This window comes from Triturus cristatus, chromosome 1_2 (assembly GCF_964204655.1).
Source record: "Triturus cristatus chromosome 1_2, aTriCri1.1, whole genome shotgun sequence".
Lineage (NCBI taxonomy): Eukaryota > Metazoa > Chordata > Amphibia > Caudata > Salamandridae > Triturus > Triturus cristatus.
The window spans coordinates 282,527,959-282,551,639 of record NC_140580.1 but is presented as its reverse complement, the minus strand read 5'-3'; the positions used below and the strand labels follow the sequence as shown (position 1 = coordinate 282,551,639).

At 46.5% G+C, this 23,681-nt stretch overlaps 1 protein-coding gene and 1 long non-coding RNA gene across 3 annotated transcripts in view; one reads left to right on the top strand and one right to left on the bottom strand.

Annotated features, from left to right (window-relative positions):
• The window catches only part of ZFAND4 (zinc finger AN1-type containing 4), a 242,021-nt gene that overhangs the window by 60,486 nt on the left and 157,854 nt on the right, over window positions 1-23,681 (top strand). For both annotated transcript variants that reach the window (XM_085603760.1, XM_085603757.1), the window contains exon 4: window positions 12,892-12,959. In XM_085603760.1, the coding sequence (XP_085459886.1) occupies window positions 12,892-12,959 (68 nt within the window). The remainder of the gene's footprint in view (window positions 1-12,891; window positions 12,960-23,681) is intronic.
• LOC146867172 (uncharacterized) overlaps window positions 1-23,681 on the bottom strand; it is a 245,473-nt gene that overhangs the window by 104,029 nt on the left and 117,763 nt on the right. The window lies entirely within an intron of this gene.

Genomic DNA, 23,681 nt, shown 5'->3' with positions numbered 1-23,681 from the left:
TTTATTCTGGGTAAGGGGGTACAGATCTGTGGAAATTAGGCAAGGCTCTTTTTTGAACAAGGCAGATCAGAGTTGGTGATGGATTACTTTGTTTATGCAAAGGATTTAATTGTGTCGTGGCATAGAACACCCGGATGATGAGGTAAAACTTGTACCAGATCATCTTGGTTTTGCTTACATTTTTTGTTGTTGCAAATATAGTGCTCCGTGATGTCTTTTTCCCCATGAAAACTAAGTACCTCTTATGCTGCTATACATTGTTGAGTGTCTCCCACTACAGTATCTTCTGCATTTGGAAATTTAGGAGGAAATAATTTGGAAACCATATCAACAAATTGTATCAGTTGTGGCACTTCAATAAGAAGTAGATTTATGAAATGAAGATTATACAATACTTTTAACACCCTAGAACTTGCTTCTAATGCTAGTTTAACATTAAACAGGAATTACTGAGCGGTAATATCAAGAAAAGCTATTCACCCTCTAAACAGAGACGATTGAGCTTTTTTTTGTTTTAGGGTTTAATCTTTCAAAATCTGCATGAAATGATTCTCTTCAATGTTTTAAATTGATTCTTACCGCCTGATGTGCATTGTTTAAAAAAAAAAAAACTTACATGTTTGCACTGGGAGACTAAATAAAGTGGAATCTAGACGTCTGTCAGACACTTCCCAATAATAGACCACTTGTTAACTGTGTAGAATAGGTGAGATCCAAAAGCTGCCTCCTGTAGTATTTGCTTGTCCTTCATTAACAGAACTTTGAAGACACTATCTGTCAATTATTTTTTTTTATCAAGAAACTGTAAAATGACAGCAGTTCCTCCATTTTTGATTAAAAGATAAAACATAAATGAACTTTATCTGTATAAATGACTTAAATCATTGCTATCTCTCTGGTATTCACCTTTAATGATTACTGTGGTATTGCTGCTTCAGTTAAGGGCGACTGTTCTATAAATGAAATAAACAACTATACTCTGTGTAGGTATGACTTTTATTCAACCCCACACTAAGCCTCAATAAAAGAGGATAATATTTAATTTAAGGTATCTATTAGACCCAATAGCATGGACCGCAGCTGAGACAGTCATTGCCTATAAATTCTTAGCATGAAGTCAAGCTGTTTCAGCTCTCCTTGCTGAATCATACTTTGTGCTTAGTAGCAACAAATTTAAGCATTGCTCAACTGTCACAAAAACTTGAACGAAACCATGTGGGATACCACCTGACTCTCTTTTTTGTTTTTCCAACTCTGAAAGGCAGAAGAAAATAATCCACCCAACCCCTTTAACAGTGCAGTTAAAAAGGAATATAGGCCCTTAATAGCCAGCATACCGTCTGCAAAACCTTTTTTAAACATGTCCAAGAAGGTGGACACTTGTGAAGGCATTATAGTACTAATTGCATTCCTTAACAGTAGAGTCCTTTTGGAGGGTAAATTTAGAGGCCTATCCGACAGCACACAAATCCTGGATCTTGTTAAGCCTGTCTATTTCATTGGTTGTTCTCTCCTAAGAGAGAAAATTGCACCCTAGCTGTCACAGGAGGCACATTGTGCACCTCAGCTGCTTCAAAAAGGGAAATAAAATGTTCCACGTAGATGGCTGTTAGAATTTGTGCACCCATAGACCTCTTCCGGGCTACGTGCCTATGCCACAAGTTTCCAAAATAAGGAAGAATCCACTGTCCCATATGCTGCTTCTAGATAATTTCAGGTGAAATCACAGCCTTTTCCTTCATATTTAATATCAGTTTTTATGTTAATATTCTTTGGTAACCTTTTAAAGTTCTTCCTTAGCCTGTCGACAGAAGGTGACAAATCAACCTACGTTTCTCTGTAATTTGGAGGCAAGTTGAAGCCCCTCCTCTATCTCAGTAGTTATCATTTATCCAAAGATTCTCCACACTCTGTATTTCATATCAAAGCACTCAAGAAAGCAACCCAATGTATCATTTTCTTTTAGTTTCAAACATGTTTATTGAAATAAGAGATATTCAAATATTACATATTACAAAGAGAAAATTAAGAAAAAGAAGAAAAGAAAAAGCAATTGAATACAGAAAAAAAAATAGCTAGTTAAGTAATGACAACATCATAATATAAGTTATACAATAAAATATCACAGAATAAGAGAAAATATAAGCAAAAACTGGCAATTGATGTGAGGTAAAGCATTTAAAAAGGAATATGAGAAATACAATATAGTCAGTAGCAAAGTTGAAGAAAATAACATAAAAGAAGTACCTTATTAAGAAAGAACATGAAGTCATGGAGGTTTAGAAACTTCTTGCTGGAGCGGGAGTAAAGACAGAGAGGCGCGGGCACTTACATAAAAAAATACTGTAACTGGGTTCCATAATTCTCTTCGTTTAACAGCTAAAGTTAAGGGATAAACAAAAGTAGTGTCCAGTCTATGATTGTAGCAAACAGCATACCACCACGCTTTGTAAGATAATTTGGTAAAATCCTTCCAGTTTTTGGTGATTTGTTGAAATGCCACAGCTATTAGTAAATCAATTATTGTAATATTACTGGTGCAATGCTCCCAGATGGGAGATAAACTCCCTAAGAAAATGTGAGATAGAGAGAAAGGGTGAGTGGAAGAGAAAATCTTGGTAATTTGAAACCAGACCTGCCTCCAAAATTTAAGGACAAGGTGACAACCAAAAAGCATGTGGAAAAGGTCTGCATGCGGTAGGGAACAAGACCAACACTTATCTGAGGTATCTGGGAAGTGACTGCTGAGGGTAAGAGGTGAAAACAATAAACGATTGTAAATAAAAAATAGTGTTTGGGTGGTATTGGCCGCCCTAGAAGACTTACGAATTTTTAACCACAATTTGTCCCATAACGTAACAGGCCATGAAGTTTCAAAATCCTGTTCCCAGTGTTCTTCTATATTGGTTTTGACACGAGGATGCGGCAAAGTGTGGAAAGAGGCGTATATTTTGGAAGCTTTAGAGTGCGTAAGAAGCAAAGAGTGCAGGGAAGGTGTAGCAGAAGGTGTGAGAGTTAATGAGGGAGATGCAGCAAGATGAGCTTCATAGGCTTGCTGTAAGGCGCGAGTCAAGACCAAATATTTGGTTTGGAAAGCAAGAGGAAGATTAAAAGAATTTGCAGCTGAGTCAAAGGGAATAATTCGAGTATGATGGAATAATTGCCTCACCCAAATAAGACCCCGGGATCGCCAAGATTTCCAAAAGATTGGCTTATTGTTGATTAAAATGGATGTATTATGCCAAATAGGTTGATCAAAAAAGGACGAGCTGGGTAGACAAGGAAAGATTTTGGAAGTGTGCTTAAGAATAGGGGTGGAGATGGATTGAGGTCTGCGAGAGAACATAAGATACTCTTTGAAGGAAAAGGAAAAAATGAAAGATTGCTCCAGGGTTAACCAGAGAGGAGATGTTGGTGAGATGTCCTCAAGCCAATGAGAAACTTGATGCAACAAGAAAGATTTATGATATAAGGAAAAGTTAGGAAAATGTACCCCTCCCTCCCTTTTAGGACGCATCAGCTTAGCCAAAGACATACGAGATTTTTTATGACCCCATAAAAAGGAAGAGAGAATAGAGTTTATCTTTTTGAAATATTTCAAGATATCATTTTCTTAGCATAATTGGGATTGATTTAATATCATCTAAGTTGTTTACAAACTGGAGAAAGGTCCAGCGCTTCCATATTCCCATCTCCTCCAGTTAGATATTAGGCATGTCCTTTGCAAAGTAAATACAAAGGGCTCATTTTAGTGTTTGGTGGTATTGTTACAAGCTCATTATGACCTATGGCACTTGTGATAGGTGGACAGGATATCCATCAAGTTGAGAGGGAGTCACCGCCCGTCCAACGTAAAATCAGGCTCTAACTCCTTAAACTCAAAATTCTATATGAATGAAAATTAAAACCATTACATCAATATGCAATCTAGCTCTTGTGAACCTTTTAGCAGTACATGTTTTTGACTGGTTGGCCTAATGGAAGCCTCCCGTTTGAGGAAAATAAAATATCATGAGGCCTATGTGTCCCCGTGTGTTCCCCACCACTCATGTGCACATACATGTCACCTATGCATTCCCCCTCCATGGCCTGTCTATCATGATGCTTATGCTATAACGTGGCCTGCCATAATCCAGTCTCCCATGAGAGAAACGACAAATCTGCTCTGAGGCCTACACGTTTTGCATCATGTTTTCCCGCATTTCCATTATTGTGGCTCAGCCAGAGCCGAAAAGAGGTTTCAGGCCTCAGAACGCTCTGAAAGCTGCAGCTGTGTATCCTTGGCCTTGCACACTTGGGCCTCAGCCAAAGGGGCCCCGACCAAGGTGCCGAGACAGTATTGAGCACGGTTATCTGCTTACTCCTACCGAAACCACATTCCTGCCTGGAGAAGGAGGGATAAACACGACCCATCTGCAAAGGAGAAAGCCTAGCCTTCCTGTCTCTTTTTGTGCGATTACAAAGCTCACGTCCGTGAAAAGCCCATAGCCCCCATGTAAGACTTCAGCAGTAAACGAAGAAATAAATGCCACATTGGCCCTTGGTGATGGGCAACCTATGTCACGAATCAGTCCCTGCTCCAGACCTAAGATATCAGATAATACAAGATGTGCTGGTCGCCCTGACACTGAAGGCCTCATTTCCAGACTCCAGACTCCCCGGTTGCATAGCAACCCTTTCACACGTCAGTTACACGTCATGCTCGAGTTGAGCACAAGTAAGGCAAAGTTCCAGTAAAGTTCCAGCTGATCACGCAACCCCCTCTAGGCATCCACCCACCTATGACACTTACCTATTATCATCAAGTGGACGCCCACCTTCACGCCTACTTACCCACCTACATGTTCTTATCTCATTCTCTCTTGCTCCGCCTGAAGCACTCCTGCTTACGTATATTATTACAAACATATATATACTGTACTCTGTGAATAAAGTTTGAGAATATATTTTGAGAATCCTGGTCCTGATCCCTTGTGGTGATGGAACTATTCTCCCTATAACTCGAGTTATTTGAATAAAGCCCTTTTTGAACCTGACACCACGGACTCAGCCTCTTGCTTCATGCATGATCATATTGATATATAGAAATTCAGAACGCGTAATATTTTATTTACGACACGTTTATAATCATAAACTGAAGGATGGGCATTTATTCCACAGTAATCTAACCTGTGGTATCTCTGGTCTTTTATGTTGGTCTCTTAAATTCCCCAGATGGTTTCCTCCTTAATAATTTGATTGCATTTCCATAATACCACTCGCTAGGAGACTCTGCGACAATTTGCCTCGCCATTTCCTACCTGCCGTGAGGGGAACGGCTTCGTCAGCGGGGGAATCCCGTTTTTTTTCTTCCTTCTTCCACGCCGTGAGGGGAACGGCACCAAACAACTACTCCACCCAGCATCCCTTGCAACCGGCGCTGCGGGATACGTCACCTGGGCGCGCCAGTACACCACAAAAGCCACCGGGTGCCACCGCAGCGCGGGACGCGCTAGGAGACTCTGCGACAATTTGCCTCGCCATTTCCTACCTGCCGTGAGGGGAACGGCTTCGTCAGCGGGGGAATCCCGTTTCTTTCTTCCTTCTTCCACGCCGTGAGGGGAACGGCACCAAACAACTACACCACCCAGCATCCCTTGCAACCGGCGCTGCGGGAGACGTCACCTGGGCGCGCCGGTACACCACAAAAGCCACCGGGTGCCACCGCAGCGCGGGACACGCTAGGAGACGCTGCGACAAATTGCCTCGCCATTTCCTACCTGCCGTGAGGGGAACGGCTTCGTCAGCGGGGGAATCCCGTTTCTTTCTTCCTTCTTCCACGCTGTGAGGGGAACGGCACCAAACAACTACTCCACCCAGCATCCCTTGCAACCGGCGCTGCGGGAGACGTCACCTGGGCGCGCCGGTACACCACAAAAGCCACCGGGTGCCACCGCAGCGCGGGACGCGCGCGGGCGAAGCCCGGGCCAAGGTCGGGCCTGTCCTTGCCCGTCACTGCCCGGAACGGACTGTACTGGGCAACCCCCCTAACACCGCTTCTTCAGCACACGCGTTAAGGTACTGTTGTTCTCCTATCTATATCAGAATTAATGCGAGGGATACACTTGTGAGGCTGCATAATTGGATGGTTATTTCTTACTCTTTTTGTTGTGCTCGGATCCTCTCAATTTAAGTTTACTTTTGAAGATCTCTACCGTAACCTCCTGGCCTCTAATATGCCATCAAAAGATAATAAAGGTAGAGTGGCTAATGTACATCTCACTGGAACGATGGACCAATTTGTAACAAAGGTTAATTGTGTTATTGCCCAAGAAATTATGCTCCTGGAACGCCCAGTCTCGCAGGACCGTGCGGCGGCCAGGAGGTCCTCTATGGGTCATTTCGCCGATGCACGCTCTCCTGTGCGTGCAGCAACCTTCTAATCGCGCAGACACTACTTGCTCTGATGTGGATTCCACGGCCCTGGACTCTTTGTTAATTTCTCCTCGTCTGTTGCCGGCTGCCTCTGGTATAGCTCCAGAGTCTAGCACTAGGCAGCTGCGAGAGAGAAACCCCGGGGCAATTCCCAAAAATAAACAAGGGTGTACCCCCATTAACGGTAGGAAGGGCAAGACTAGTAAAAGAAAGCAAAAACCAGCAAGCCATACCGGAAACCCTAAAATACCTCCTGCTGCCTTCAAGCAGCCTGCATTGGCGGTATTGGCAAACAAAGTTGCTTCCCCAGTCCATTTATTACCCACTAGAATGGTGTGCCAGGATGTTATTGGGGGGACAAGTGAAGTGGTTGAGGGAAGGGCTCCTGAGCTATTGAATATATGTGATATATATGATGCAATTAGGCTTCTCCTTCGTCCTGTGGAGGATAGAATACACAAGATTGAACAACTCCTACTTAGGATTGAACATGGTTTTGGGGAATTGATTGACTCTTCAAATATTCATCAATCTGGGGCTCCGAAAACATCAGATTATATTAGAGCAGAAAAAGTTCTGGTGGCCCCCCAAGTTCAGCCAGTAGTATCCTCTGAACATCAGGCATTAACTGTAATTAATGAGCCTATACTAATTCCCGATCACAGGAAACCCACTCAGCACAGTATAATCCAGTCAAGTGGATGCCAGGATATCTATTCCCCAGACCCCAAGTGGGGCAAATATCCCCAACCTGCCACCTGAGACTTCCCCATTTGTTGTAATTTTAACAGGGGTCCCCGAACTGGGCAAAAACGAAGTTGAGTCCCCCACAACCTTGAGGAACAGGGTTGTGCATTGGCTTAACAAAAACAGACCATTGCCAATGCACAAAGCCTGTAAAATACTAATGGTTAGGAGGGTCCCATGGGTAGGCCACTTGGCAAAGAATATAAGGGGGGGACTGTATCTTAATTAACTTCGATGACCCCAAAATTGTCAAGTACATCTGTAACTGGAGATATCCTAGCCCAGGAGTATCCATCAGAGCCCTTCCCCCTGACCTACTTTTATCCTCCTGGCCATTTTACGGACGCGTGGACGCTTGTTCACCGGAATGGGAGGGGATTTTCGCAAGGGGGCTGGCCTATACCCCCACTACCCTTAGATTCTATCTTTGTGGAAAATCGATTCAGCAGCCTAGAGGCTGTTGACTGACTGCAGGGCAGTGAAGGTACACTAAGCAGCCCCCCGCCCCTCTCAGGTTGCTGTACCCCCAGAAGGCATTATACCACCAGAATACCCGGGCTTGGAACCATCCACTTTGGCTGTTTCGCCCCAGAGGCCTACTATTAGCACTGATTACCACCAAGACCATCCCCTAAGTGCCTTAACTCCCCGGGAAAATTTCTCTAGTCACTTTAAGCTTGTTTCTTGGAACGTGGCAGGTTTACGCAGCAAGCTTTCTCTTCCAGACTGAGATGATTTCATCGAGGGATATGATCTATGCTTGTTCCAGGAAACCTGGAGCCTTGAGCCATTGTACAAGCCGGGGTTCTGTTTTTTCGTACCAGCTATCTCATTTGGCCGTGGTCGCCCCTCTGGCGGCCTCATGGTATGGGTTAGGGCAGAACTCAATCTTAGGATTACCCTTAATAGCTGCTCTACACAAGATATAATGAGACTTACCATCAAATGTATCAAGAGCGACTATATTTGGGAATTCTTTAATGTTTATGCTCGAGGAACCCAAGGGGGCGCTAAATCTTCCACTATCACAGCTCTCTCAGATATGCTTTCTACCTGTCCCTCTGATTCCCTACTATTCGTTGCCGACGATTTTAACTGTTCATTTGAACCGCTTGATACCTTGAACACATGATGAGGACACTAGATGGGGTATCCCCTCATTATCTCTCAACCCTGTAAAAAGATGGTCCCCGGTTGTAATTCAAATAAACGCTCTAGCGTTAGAATTTGGGCTAAGAGCTGCTAATGGGCGTACAATTTCTGACCCAGCGGGTGCAAACACCTTTAATTGGGTCTCTTGCCAAAGTAGAATTGATTACATACTGGTCGACAGGAGGGGATGGAAACTTGTTGTTGATATGACTGTGATACCATCAATTAATAGTGACCATAACCCTTTGTCCCTCAGTATGCGGGAGATGTGGCACAGGCAAGAGCAAACCCCTTCATCTGGAATGCAAATGACAACCAAGGCACTTCTGCCCTCTAATTGTAATAGGTTCCTCAAATGGCCTAAATTCATTCTGTGTAACTTAAAACTAGCCACTCTCGAGAAAATCCTTGTTGACCAGACCCCCAGGCTCTCCATAGCATCTAGGGACACGGCTGGCCATACTGCTGTAGTCAAAGTCTTTGAGGAAACTATGGACTCGATTGGTACTCTGTTTCTTGACCATAGGAAAAAATACAAACCAAGTGTCAAGTCAGAAAACAAGTGGTTCAATAAGGGTTGCAGACTGAAAAAAAATAGCCTGGTCCTCGCTAATAAATCTAACAACCCGGGCAAGGTCAGACAAGCGAGGCTGCAATATAGACAGGCCCTCGCATCTGACAAGAGGGACTGGGAAGAACTGCGTTGGGACAGTTTAAAATCTGCGAGCCATTCAAAAAATGGCGAGCTTTTTTGGTCCATAGTGAGAAGATCCATTAACTATGATCAGGACCAAATCCCCAACCATATCTCGGATGGGGAATGGTTTGACCATTTTAGGAATCTATATGTAGGGGTGGAGCATATGGGGGACCCTTGCACTCGAACGGGGATCATAGCTGCACATCCAGATCAGCTTTTATTTTCCAGGATTGAGAAGAAAGAGGTTGAGATCGCCATTAATAAAATTGTACCTGCAAAGGCGCCGGGACCAGATGGTATCCCGGGTGACCTATACAAAGCCAATATTGATGGATGGGCTGCGTATTTTGCGGTTTTTATTAATGCTTTGCTGGAAGGCTCACCGGTGCCCGAATCATGGAAGGGAGCTGAAGTAATTCCCATCTTCAAGAAGGGCTCTAGGGGGGACCCAGCGAACTACCGCCCAATTAGTCTTATAGATACCGGACAGAAATTGGTTGGTAGGGTCCTCCTGGAGAGGATCCACTCTTGGGTGGATGAAAATGGCATTATGACCAAGTTCCAGGCAGGCTTTAGGGCATGCACAAGTACAATTGATCAGGCTTTTAGGCTAGTGCTCCTATACTGGAAGGTGGTCACCATTGGTAAGGGCGCCCTTTACCTGGCGTTTATCGATCTTAAGACCGCCTTTGATCTGGTTCCCCGTGATCGCCTGTGGCTGATCTTGGAGGAGATGGGGATTCCACCATATATCCTGAACCTTCTTATTCGGATGCATGAAGATAACTTTGCTCGCATCAGATGGGGGTCCCAGGAACAAAAAACTGATAAAATCCCGGTGAATAGAGGGGTTCGCCAAGGTTGTGTGCTGGCACCCACGCTCTTCACACTGTTTGTGAACGGCGTAGTCTCTTTCCTGCTTGAAGCTGATGTCCCTGCCCTGGCAGGTGACAAAGTTCCCGCCCTTCTTTTCGCGGATGATACGCTCCTAATATCAAAAACACCAGCAGGATTGCAGAAGCTTTTAGATCGCTTCTCTTTGTTTTGCGAGCTGAGGCCTTGTCATCAATACCTCCAAAACCAAACTCCTCTATTTTAACCCAACCAGATCCTTCAGATCCACCTTGACTTTGGATGGGAAACCACTTGAGCGTGTCAAGGAGTTCGATTACCTGGGGATCAGAATCTCTGACAGACTCAAGTGGCAGCCTCACATTGATAAAATGGTGTTAAACCATAGGCGGGTAGTTGGAGCTCTGGGAAAGGAATTACGTGCCTCTACTACCAAACCCATTGCTCCAGCCCTGGATATATACGCTGCAAAGGCGGTAGGTAGTGCTCTCTATGGTGCAGAATTATAGGGCTTTTGCTGTGTAGATGCCCTTGTGACCAGTGAAAACAGGTTCTTTAGGAACCTCGTATCGCTCCCAAGGGGAACCCCAACGAAACCGTTATTGAGCGATCTTGGTAGGCGCTCCATTAGAGATTTAGCCACTCTACGTCCTCTGTTATATTGGGCGCGGTTGTGGCGCACCCCTGAGCTCTCTAACTATGCTGATGGCCTAAGAGAGGTCATGAATCTACGAGGAGCCCACAAAATCGGGTGGCTTACGAATATCAAGAAGCTCTTGGTCGCAACTGGCCTCACAACCAATCGGGATTTGGGGGCATCATTATCCAAGGAGGAAACCAAAAGAGCTTTTTGGGCATAGGTTGATGCTTTGGAGTCAAGAGACCCCAACCCTGGCAGACTGACAGAGGCATTCCGCCAGCATAAGCTTATGCCCTATTTGGAACCTTATTTGGACTTCATTACGAAGCCCAAAGATAGATCACTTTTTATCCAGTTTAGGTTTGGGACTCTTCCTCTTCGTGACCGTACCAGCAAGTGGAATGCACCACATAAGACTCCCTTAGATTGCCCAACTTGCCCGGGCACTACTGAGAACATCTCCCACTTCTTCTTTGCTTGTCCAGCATATGCGAAACCCAGAATGAAATGGCTTAGGTCCGTTTGTCTGCAGTTAGGAACAAGGGACCACCTTGTTGCTCGGAGAATCCTTAAAACGGATGCAAATACTACTATAGTTTGCGGGGTGGCTACATTTTTAGGCTGGCATGGCTGATCAGGCAGAGGTTAATTAGTTCCAGTTGATTATTCTTTTAATCCTCAAAGCTGTCAAAGTTTAATACATTTTTAAATATTTATTGTATATAAAGAAAAAAAGATTCTTTTACAACATGTTTTTAAAATGTATTTCTATGAACTGTGTTTTATGTACTTATGTGCTTTTATGATATTTTATGTCGAAATAAAGCTTTGATTGTTGTTGTTGTTACCTAGGAAAAATTCTGGAGACCTACGTTACCCGCTGCCTGAGCTCTTTCATAGAGGAATCTTCCTTCTTGGACTCTCAACAAGCGGGTTTCAGACCCCTCCACTCCACCGAGGCGGTCATAGTAGCAGTCATGGACACTCTCAGGAAGGGCGCTGACAATAACACCTCTCAGGCCCTTGTTCTTCTAGATCTCTCAGCGGCTTTCGACACGGTCGATCATACCATCTTGATCGACCGTGTCCACAATGCCGGCATCCAGGGAGTGGCCCTTGACTGGCTCAGATCCTTCCTTCACCAGCGATCACAGTCCGTCCATCTCTCCACTTTGTCCGCACCCTACACATCCCTTCCCTGCGGCGTCCCTCAGGGCTCGGCATTATCCCCTCTTCTTTTTAATCTGTATCTCCAACCCCTCCTAGTCTCCCTCCGCAACTCCCCGGCCACAATTTTTAATTATGCGGACGACCTTCAGTTAATTTTTCCCATTGACTCCTTCCCTTCCTCCCGTTTTAATTTCCAGTCCACCATGATGTCCATTGCGGAATGGATGTATCACAGCCACTTAAAGCTGAACCCTACAAAAACTGAGCTTGTCTTGGTAGGTGGCCCCAATCACCCATGGAACTCCTCCTTCTGGCCTACATCTTTAGGGTCTGCACCCACTCCTCTGCGCTCTGTCAAAAGCCTGGGGGTGATCATTTCTGATGACCTTTCGTTGAAACCGCAAATCAATTCGGTCACCTCAGCCTGTTTCTTCCATCTCAGGCGGATTCGCAAGATCAGTAGGTTTCTCACCAAAGAAGCCCTGACCCTAGTGGTCATTGCACTCATCACCTCCAGGCTCGACTACGCCAACATGTTGTACGCGGGCATTCCTGCCTGCCACCTTCATCGATTACAGCTGGTGCAGAATCAAGCCGCCCGCCTGATTTTCCACCAGTCCAAATATCGGCATGTCACTCCCCTCCTCCACAGTCTGCATTGGCTCCCTATTTCCAAACGCTGCATTTTCAAACTGGCATGTTCTACCTTTAAGGCCCTCTCGGATGCAGCCCCCGCCTTTATTTCTTCGAGCCTGTCCCGTCACATCCCCTCTAGAGCTCTCCGATCCGCATCTCTTAATCTCCTTGATACCCCTAAGTATAAAAGGAAAAAGCACGGTGGCCTGTCCTTTTCTGTCCTGGCTCCGTCCACCTGGAACTCTTTGCCATCTTCACTCCGTCTCTGCCCAAAGTATGACTGCTTCCGCAGACTTTTAAAAACTCTGCTTTTCCGCTCTGCATATGACTAACTCTCTCATCCTGGCTCATCGTCACTTGTCATTGAGCGCCAAGAAACCGTTGGTGAAAGTGCGCGTTACAAATAGTTTTTAACATAACATAACATAACATTGTTGTTGTCATAATACCACTCCCAACGTAGCATTCAAATTTCAAGCAAGTATATTTTAGTATGATGGGTGATTACAGCTTGTGCATTTAAGATTCTCTTATTTAAAATCTAAAGCTCATTTTATTTTTAATTTTTTTTACATTTTAGCATTGCAGAAGGATGCACTTTGAAGTTGGTATTGGCAATGCGAGGTGGGCCTATTAACACAAGGCGAGGTATGTGACTGTTTATTTAAATACAGTTCTGAAAGCTCTTCTTTAAATAACATGTTTCTTTTTACAGTATTTTAGATTATTGCTAAAGCTTTTTTCTGGGCTGATTTCATTTATGTTTTAAATTTACACTCCTGCTCTTGATTGTAAATTTTTGAAAATGGAATTCCGTAAAAGGATTGAGTGATTGAATATGAACAAATTCACTGTTTCTGCTGTAAGTTCTTAGGTTATGCCAGTCGTAGGATCAGTTACTGAGCATTATGCTTTAAACAACATTGACAATTGCAGTAATTTTAGCTTTTACCTGTTAAGATCTTTTTTCACCAGCCCAAGTAATGCACAGAATAGGTTAGTAACATATCAAGCTTGCCATGGGCACTGATGCAAACCCTCAACCTTTCCCACCGATGCCAGTCCTTCGCTCCCCAGCATAATCTGTGCCTGCTAGTTCACCTCTGCTACCTCAGTAGCAACCATCACTCCAAAACACCAAGTATCCTGTCCCATATCGATTTTGTGTGACCAGTTGTGAGAGTGATTCTGACACTTAGTACCAGGATGAGTAATTATTCTTATTGACCAACATTCTCATCATTGGTATGTTGTAGCAATGGACATTTTATCTGAGTAGACCTGCTAAAACTATGCAACTCATTGTTGTCTCTCCAATGTAGCAGCAATCTCCACATTTTTAAACTAAGACAATGCAATGTGAAATCACAAATCTTGGAATTGAAGATTTGACAGTATGAACTTTCCTAGTTCGAAAGAGTGACATGGTCTCTCTGAAATATATTCATTTTGTTGTAGAATTTATTTTTAAGAGGTCTGTTTGAATGTCTCTTGTTTGCTCCCTTCACTGGCTTAATTTTGTGTTTTGACTAGACATTGTGAAATTCACAAGCACAAAGAACATTCACAGATGTGAATGAAGGGAACACAAAATAGTACATCTAAGGACATGAAAGGTGAAACGCCAGCAATAGCAGTTTGACAAATGCACATTCACACACCATGCTGCCTGTATTTATGCAGGCTAATGGCATTCATGAATAAAGGCAATGAGCTGGTGCCATTATATCATTAACAAGAGTACCATGGCACTACAAAACCAATTGGAAGCATATATTCCAAACCTTTTCACATCCTCTCCACCTCTACAAATTTCTGTTAATTGTGCCACCAGCACCACCCCAGCTCTTGCCTTGCACAACTTTTAGGAAAGAACTGTTGAATACTGTTGTTTCTGCTCATTTCCGCCACATCCCTGTGTCAGGCCACACGGAGAAGAATGATACAGACCAAGAATAGTACAGTGAGTCAGTGAATTTCTAATGATGACATTTCCACTGAATTACAACTCAAAAAGATGATGGACAGAATGCTGAACATTGTCAAACCTTCACCCCCGCCACAGATCTGGGTTTAATCCATCGGTCTCTGGTCGGTCTCCCACGTAGATGCTCAGCCAGAGCCACCATCCGCAAACTGCACTGGCTGCCCGTAGAACAGAGAGTGAAATTCAAAGCTCTTATCACGATCTTCAAGATCGTCAAAAAGGGAAATCCCCCTCTGTTGCGAAAGCTGGCCCGACTCTGTCCCTGGCCGTGACCTTCGCTCCTCTAATCAACTTCTTCTGACAGTTCCCAGAGTCAGACTTAGTCGCATTGGTGGCCGTTCCTTTAGCGTCCTAGGGCCTAAACTATGGAACGATCTCCCCCCCAGCATCCGCTCTATAGACTGTCTCCCAGTCTTTCGCAAAGCTATCAAGACCCACCTCTTCCCCGCTTTCTAGGGTTCTTGGCCTTCCCTCCCCCGTTTAGTAGGAGTTTGCTTGTTGCTAGCGCCGGGACACCCCATTGCTGGGGTAGCTGTTGCGCTTTACCAAATCTAGAAAATAGAAAAAAATAGAAAATCGTTATTTGCTTGCCATCACATTCCAGTTTGGACCCAGCCATATGCAAATCAGCTTTGACCCTGCTTCCCATGGAAACAGTACAGCCTGAACTGCCAGGCCAGGTCCTCCATTGACTGGAAAACATGCATCCTGGGACACATTTCAAGGTATCAAGCCAGGCTAGCTTGAAACTGGTGTGGTAGCTAGCACAAGACCCAATCTGGGCATACCCTTCCCTGTGCAACACGAAAAGATGATGGACAGAATGCTAAACATTGTGAAACATTCACCCCCACTCACAGATCTGGGTTTATTCCATCAACATTTTGCACTGAGTTAGCCTTCAGTTAGCCTCCTACAAGGTATGGGAAGTTCAAGCAACTACACACATCCATTCTGGTATTTGTAGTGTAATATTTTGTACCAGTGTTGGATTTTAAGAAAGCCGTACTTTGGACAATGGGTATTTTAGCATCTACCTACAATGTTATAAGTGAAAGCTTAAGTGCCACAATGTTACAGGTTAATGGCTAAAAAGCCAGCTCTGAATTAAGGTGTCACACGTGGCATCAAATTGCTGGAGTTTTGGCTGCAGATGAACATGACAGATGGCACATGCACCATATACAAGTCTATATACATTTCTAACAGTAGTGGTGGTATAGCAGCAGAGCAGTGATTGTACCTGTAGTGGAAAGATTGCACACAGTGCAAACACCCGGCACACAATGTCAACTGAATCATTCAATGTATTTATAGATGATCACCTTTCTTCATTGAGGTTCCACCTGAAAGTATAGTAAATTAAGTCGACCGCTGTGATGGCGAGTAGCACAGCTGCCAAGTGGACTTCCGTCAAGAGACACTTTAGGTAATCGTGGCTTTTTAGACACAGTATGTTGCAATGTTGCATTTGGATCTTGTAGATTCCTTTATTTTCTTTAAAACAGATTTTATTTGTCAAATAGCGCATATGAAGCAGAGCTCTGTGACCCAGAAACTTCTGCATAGTAAGTTTACCTCATCATGACTTTGACTTTTACACAAACATAATAAAGGAAAGATGGAAAGCACAACAGACTAAACAAATCATCAAAGAAACCATAACACAACGACCCCCCCCCCCCCCACCCCCCCGCCGCACTAATGCCTACCCCGGAGAAGCACATTGTTAGAAAATGCACCTACATCAATTACTGCAGCACGCTATTACACATGAAACCACGTCTTGCCCCAGCTAAAAGGAAATTAAGCTGGGTCGAAGGGTCCTGCCGTAGAGACTGGTTCTAGCTGCACGCCTTGATAGTCCGCCCAATGCTTCCAAATCTTAAAATGTTTGTGTGAGCACCCCCTTGCTGTAAAAATGGGGATCTCCAAGCCCATGCAAAAGTCCAGACCATTCTTCTATGCGGTCACTGAGGGCGCTGTCGGTGCCCTCTATGACTTTGCGATATCTCTTTTGGCCAGAGTGCACCCCAGTAGCATAAGATGACGTTTGTATATGTTGCCCCCACCCCTTCCATAATATGTAAGAATACCAACTTCGGCGAGCGTGTAAGATCCTAGCCCAATACCTCCGAGAGGCAGGTCATAACTCCCCTCCAAAATCGTTTCAGAGCAGTGCCAGACAATATGCATCAGGGAGCCCTCTTCCCTCTCGCACCTGAGACATATAGGGAAGGCCACCAATCCTGCCCTCCACAATCTAACCCTAGTGAAATATACCCTATGAAGGTACTTGAACTGGATAAGACGGAAGCATACTGCTATTGCAGCTCCCCGCGGGGAGGCTAGTGCCTCCGTCCACTCCTCCCCCTCCAGCGGGCCAACATCGCCCTCCCAGGCTTCTCTGAGCTTCTGTAGTGTGGAGGAGCTATGGGTAACCAAGGAGTGGTAGATTTTAGAAATCTTATGGTCTTGGAGATCTCCCATAAACACCGTCGCCTCAATTGGGCTAAACTCAGCAAGCGACTTTAACCCCTCCAGACTAGGGCAGATAGCATGCCGGAACTGAAGATATCTATAAAATTGTGTTTTCAGCATTTGAAAGTCCTTCTGTAGATCCTGAAAGGACTTCAGGACCGGTCCCTGCATTACATCCCCCAGGGTAGAGATACCAATGTTGTCCCAACCCCGGAACCCAGATAGAGTAGCCAACCGTGGCAACTGCCCATTGTTCCAAAGGGGAGTCTCCCTCGTCAGCCTATTCCACCACCCCATCTTCCGAAGGGCCTGCCTCCAAATTTGAAAAATGACCCTCGTAACTGGCTGCAGAGTTGCGCAGCGGTGCAAAGTATGGTATAGTATGCAAAGTGGAATCTCCCAAACACTACGTTCAACTGCATAGGCCGGCATGGCCCTAGCCCCGTCGTCCCTTTCCCCGTACCACCATTCATTTAAGACCTGCAGAAGCAAGACCATATAGTACGACAGGATGTCGGAGGTCGCCAGCCCCCTGCAGTACGTAGATTGGAAACACGTCCGTAACGCTACTCTGGCCACACCCCCGGCCCACAGAAACTGTACCAAGGCCGCATTGACATGCCGGAACCATCTGGAAGGAATCGGATAGGGGTGATTTTGCAAGTGATATAGTAAACTGGGGAGGGAGACCATCTTGAAGATGGCCAATCTACCGTAGATGGACAAGGGTATCTGGGACCAGGTCTTAAGGTCATCCCGTACACGTTCCCAAACTGGAGCCAAATTTTCTGCCCCTGTAGCCACCCGAACTGACGAGGCCCAGGAGCCCAGACCCACAGCATCGCCAATAACCCACAAAGTGGACTTTCGGGGGTCATATACAATCCCGACCACTCCCCAAAGATGTGCATGATGCGAAGCAACCTCGGTCCCGTCTTATTCACATTAGTGAGAAAGAATAGCACGTCGTCAGCATGCAGTGCAATACGATCCGACAGTGTGCACCCACTCAAAACCCGTCACTTGTGCATCAATTTGCAGCCAAGCAGCTAGGGGTTCCATAGCCAATGCAAAGAGGTATGGTGACAAAGGGCAGCCCTGCCTGGTGCCCCGCTCAATGGAGAATATTGCGGAAGTGGAACCAGCTACATGCACCGATGCAGTGAGGTCAGTGTAAAGCAATGTCAGGTAGGACAAGAATCGTGGTCCAATGTTCAGCTGGCGTAGGAGCGTGAATAAGTATACCCAACTGAGAGAATCAAATGCCCTGTCTATGTCTACCAGTAACAACGCTGCTTGTTCACCCAACCCCAGAATGTTCCCAATAACAACATGTGCTGTGTCGCTCTCTGGGCCATAAAACCAGCATGATTGGGATGTACTAAGGTAGTTATACGGGACCGAAGGCGATTGGCCAAGGCCTTGCCCAGGATTTTTGCCTCCACATTCAGTAGATAGATGCGGGGATATGAAGCGTGCTGGTCAGGGGGTCGGCCTGGCTTGTGGAACACCACCACCTCCGCGTGTCTCCAGCCGCAAGGAAGACAACCCCGCTCTCTGGCCTCCTCTACCGCTCTAAGAAAATGGAGCCCTAGCTGTGAAAAGTACTTTTTAACATATTCACATGGAAAACCATTCGGACCTGGGGCCTTTCCAGAGCTCGGGTCCCCCAGGGTGGCACCCAGCTCGTGAGTGGGAGGTCCAGGTCCGCGCATGCCTTACTAGATAAAGCCTTAGGCGGCATATCATCAAGAAAGCGGCCTATCATGTCCTCATGTAAACACTCACTTGGGGCGTGTAACTCTGCATAGTATGTGGCAAAACTTTCAGCAATGTCAGAGGGATCCGTGAGGGACTCCCCATCTGGGCCGGCGATACCAGGGAGGGCCTGGGGGTATAGTATCCCCTGACACAGCTTGTGGAGCAACTTACTGGACTTGTCTCCCCACTGGTAAACCCTACTATGGGTCGCCAGTCAAGCCAGGCGGGCCTCATCTAACAAAAGGTCTGCATACACCTGTTGTGCTAGCAACAATTATTGATGGACCTGATCACCCCTACTGCGACTTTCCAGTTCGATAATATTGTCCTCCGATTTTAGAAGGGACTCTTTGCTCGCGCTGTGAGCTGCTGCGCAGAAGGAAATGTCAACATCACTTGTGGTGGGCTTCATTGCTTCCCACAGGGGTTCAGTCCCCTCCACCGATCTCAGGTTAAGTGTCAAGTAGCTATCGATAGCACTCTCTATATGTATCCTATGTTCGAGTCATATGAGCTGCAGATTACACACTTGTGCATAGATCGCCATCTGGTGTTGGGCCCGGATGTTTGCAGTTTGTTTTTCCTCTTTGAAAGTCTTTGCAAGTCACGAGGTCGGTGACTCCTCCCTTGGATCGTATTGCGCATGGGCTTCGGCTCCATCCTCAGATTGTTTTTTTCCGCCATCGGGCTCGGATGTAATCTTCGCGCTCCGGTTCCGAACAGCTTCCAGTTCGACTATCAACGCGCAATCCTCACCCCAATTCGCGGTATTGTTTTCGATCGCGATCTCCCCACTCGACGCGCCTCTCATCGGCAAGACCTTCGGTTCCAGTAGTCGGCGGCGGCCTTCGGGCCTACCCAAGCTCCGGTCCTGGCTAATGGAAAGGACTCCATTTAAAAAGTGTCCTCGATGTGGGTCCAAATTTCCCCACACAGATCTCCACGAGGTGTGCAACCTCTGCCTCTCCCCTGAACACGAGGCTCGAGACTGTCCGGCGTGTAAATCCTTCCGGTCCAAGAAAACGATTCGGGACCGAAGAGCCAGAAGAACCATGGCACACTCTTCGACGGCGATCCCGGACGACATCTTCAGGGAAGGCGTCGACGCTCCAGAACAACACACGGACGAGGGACTCGTCAGCGCATCCGGAGCAGACGATTCAGATGTGGAGGACATCACTCCGGCACAGAGGGTCGTGAGTACTACTCTACCCCCCCCCCCCCCCCCCCCCCCACACCCTCACCGGCACCGAAAAAGGCTTCGGTCACGCCTTCGGGCCTAAGCAAGACCAAAGACACTGCTTCCCACACCGCACCTTCGGGACCAGTAAAGAAGCCAATTAAGCCTTCAGGCGGCTCGGGCTCGAGCCAGCCCACCATCGGAGCCGATAAACACTCTTCGGCACTGAAAAAGAAACCGGCCTCCATCTCGACACCGAGCCCCACACCGAAACACTCTGGGTCGAGACCCAGCTCCTCGGCACCGACCTCATCTTCGGTACCGACAAAAGCCCACAAGACCACCGGCACCGACACTTCGAAGCCGAAATCCATCTCGGCACCTCCTAAACAATCGGAGCTTTCCAAGCATGGTTCCAAACAACGAACCAGCACCGACAAGCCTAAGAAACCAACGGCCCGACGCCGACGGACCAACCAACCTCTCCAGAACTATTCACACCGGATCCCTTACAAAAAACATTAACTAAGGATCCCAAAACTGGACATTTGATGCTCTCTATCAAAAAGAGTCAGTTAGACAAACTTTCTCCGCCTCCACCTCCAAAAAGGAACCACTCCCCTTTCAGACTACCTTCCCCACCGCCACTACCACCACCCCCACCTCCTCCACCGCCACCTCATCATTCCCCCACCCCATCCCCGGATGATGATGATGATCAAGGGGATCCATACGACGACATAGGGGATGTACCCCAAGATATACCTACAGGGGACCCCACTCCCACAGGATCCCCAGACCCATGGGACGATTATAATATCCCTAACGTCCCACAAGACGATCTTTACCCTTCCAGACCTTCTCCACCAGGAGACTCCTTGGGTTTCAACCATTTATTGCAAAGGGCGGCACACTACCACAGGGTAGATTTACATACCGACCCAGTGGAGGAGGATTTCCTCCTAGATACATTTGACACCACACATAGGACCACCTCCATATTGCCTATGTTTAAGGGTGTTCTAAAACATGCGCCGGAGGTCTAGGGTCATTAACCCGCGCATTGAGAAGAAATATAAAGCCGCCCCAACAGATCCCTCCTGCATCAGAGGGCCAGCGCCACTAGATTCCTTGGTAGTATCCACCAACTCCCAGGCGTCAGGTGACGCACCACCACCAGACAAAGAGTCTAAACTCTTGGACGCATCAGGCAAGCGTACTGCATCTCAAGCAGCCAATATATGGCGTATCGCCAATACACAAGCACTACTAGCGAGGTATGACAGGGCCCATTATGACGAGCTAGAAGCCATAATGCACCATCTCCCTGATAAATACAAAGCTAGGGCCAATGAGCTAATTCAGAGGGCAAAACAATTACCAATACCTCCATACGTTGCGCCTTAGATACAGCAGACACAGCCTCTAGGGCTATCAACACTAGTGTCCTCCTCCGTCGCCATGCCTGGCTAAGGATATCCGGTTTTAAACCGGAGGTACAAGCCTCCATCCTCAACCATCCCTTTGACCAGGAACATCTGTTTGGCCCCAAAGTGGATGACGCCCTAGAGAAAATGAAAAAGGACACTGACACGGCAAAATCCATGGGAGCCTTACAATCTCACCCTCTCAGACGCTCCTTTCGCCGCTCTTCCTTTCGGAGCACATCCAGAGGCTACTCCTCAGACACCGCTTCCACTTAATACAAATCCCCTACTCAGTCCACCTTTACTAGGGGTTACCAAAGAGACTGCTACAGGGGCAACAATAACAAAGGCAGTGGCAAAACAAACACTGCCCGCTCTTCCACCGCGCCTACCCAATGACTTCCCTCCACTTCCCCCAGACCATCACACTCCGGTCGGGGGCAGACTCCAACATTTCCTTCCGGTCTGGACTACCATCACCTCAGACAAATGGGTAACACAAATAATTTGGTCAGGCTACTGCCTAGAACTAACATCTAACCCCCCAAACATTCCACCCAGGCAACGCCCGATGTCACCAGAACATCTGCGGCTACTCAAGCAGGAGGTAATCTCCCTCCTAGACAAAAAGGCAATAGAACACGTTCCTACCAACCAACAAAATATAGGGGGTCTACTCCCTATATTTTCTCATACCAAAAAGGGACGAGACTCTACGGCCCATCCTAGACCTTCGGCCCCTAAACAAATACATACACTCAGACCACTTTCATATGGTGACGCTTCAGCAGGTACTTCCACTACTTTCCCAAAACGACTTCCTCACCACTTTGGACCTAAAAGACGCTTACTTCCACATTCCAGTGCACAATTCTCACAGGAAGTACCTCAGATTTGTAGTGGACGGCCAACACTACCAATTCAAAGTGCTCCCGTTCGGAGTCACAACCGCACCACGAGTATTCACCAAGTGCCTAGCAGTGGTGGCAGCACATCTGCGAAGACAACACATTCATGTCTTCCCATACCTAGACGACTGGTTGATAAAAGCCAGTTCATACAATCAGTGTGTACAACACACACACCCACACCACGATCCAGCTACTTCACCAGCTGGGCTTCACGGTAAACCACGAAAAGTCCCATCTCCAACCATCCCACATAAAACAATACCTAGGTGCCACTATAGACACCTCAAAAGCGCTCGCCTACCCCAATCCTGCCAGAATTGCAAGCATTCAGGCTCTACGCGCAAAATTCATAGCACAACACTCCCTTCCAGCTCGGGTGTTCGTGCAACTAATAGGGATGATGGCCTCTTGCATCTTCATAGTACCTCACGCAAGACTCCAGATGCGTCCTCTCCAAGAGTGCTTAGCGCACCAATGGAACCAGGCCCAGGGTCGATTAACAGATCTGGTGTTGGTAGACGGTCGTACCCATCGCTCTCTGCAGTGGTGGACCACCACAAACCTTTCCCAAGGCCGACCGTTCCTGGACCCGGTTCCCAAGATAGTACTAACAGACGCATCGCTTTCCGGCTGGGGAGCTCATCTATTACATCTCACCATGCAAGGCAAATGGACACCTCAACAGAAGCTACTCCATATCAACCATCTGGAGTTACTAGCAATCTTTCTAGCTCTAAAATCCTTTCAAACACAAATTTCGGGCAAAGCAGTCCTACTCCGCACAGACACCATGACAGCCATGTATTATATTCAAAAACAAGGCGACACACACTCTCCACAGCTCTCTCAATTAGCACAGAGCATATGGAGATGGGCCATACCCCAGAAAATCTTTCTCCTAGCCCAACATGTCCCAGGAGTACAAAACACTATAGCAGACCTACTCAGTAGACAAACACAACAACTCCACGAGTGGGAACTTCACCCGCAAGTTCTTCACCCATACTTTCAAATGTGGGGGCATCCACAGATAGACCTCTTCGTCACCTACGAAAACAAAAAATGCCCAAGCTTCGCCGCCAGATACCCACACCCATTGTCGAAAGGCAATGCGATATGGATGAACTGGTCAGGCAGCTTTGCGTATGCTTTTCCGCCTCTCCCACTCATTCCACTAGTGGTGCGCAAACTACAACAGCACTCCCTCACACTAATATTAGTAGCGCCAACTTGGGCCAGACAACCGCGGTACACCACACTGCTGGAACTATCGGTAGTACTGCATCAAAAACTACGCCTCTCTCCACACCTTTTAACCCAGAACCATGGAGAGATCAGACACCCGGACCCAGCTCAGCTCAACCTTGCGATCTGGCTCCTGAATCCTAGAATTCGGGTACCTAAATCTTCCCCCAGACTGTATGAACGTCATCTAAGAAGCTAGGCGCCCTACTACTAGAGCGTGCTACGCCGCCAAGTGGAAACGTTTTGTTGTCTATTGTCATAACAACACCATCAATCCCCTAGATGTGTCCCTTCAACACATCATAGGCTACTTAATTCGACCTACAAAGGTGCAATATAGCCTATACGTCCATTCGACTACACCTCACAGCCATAGCA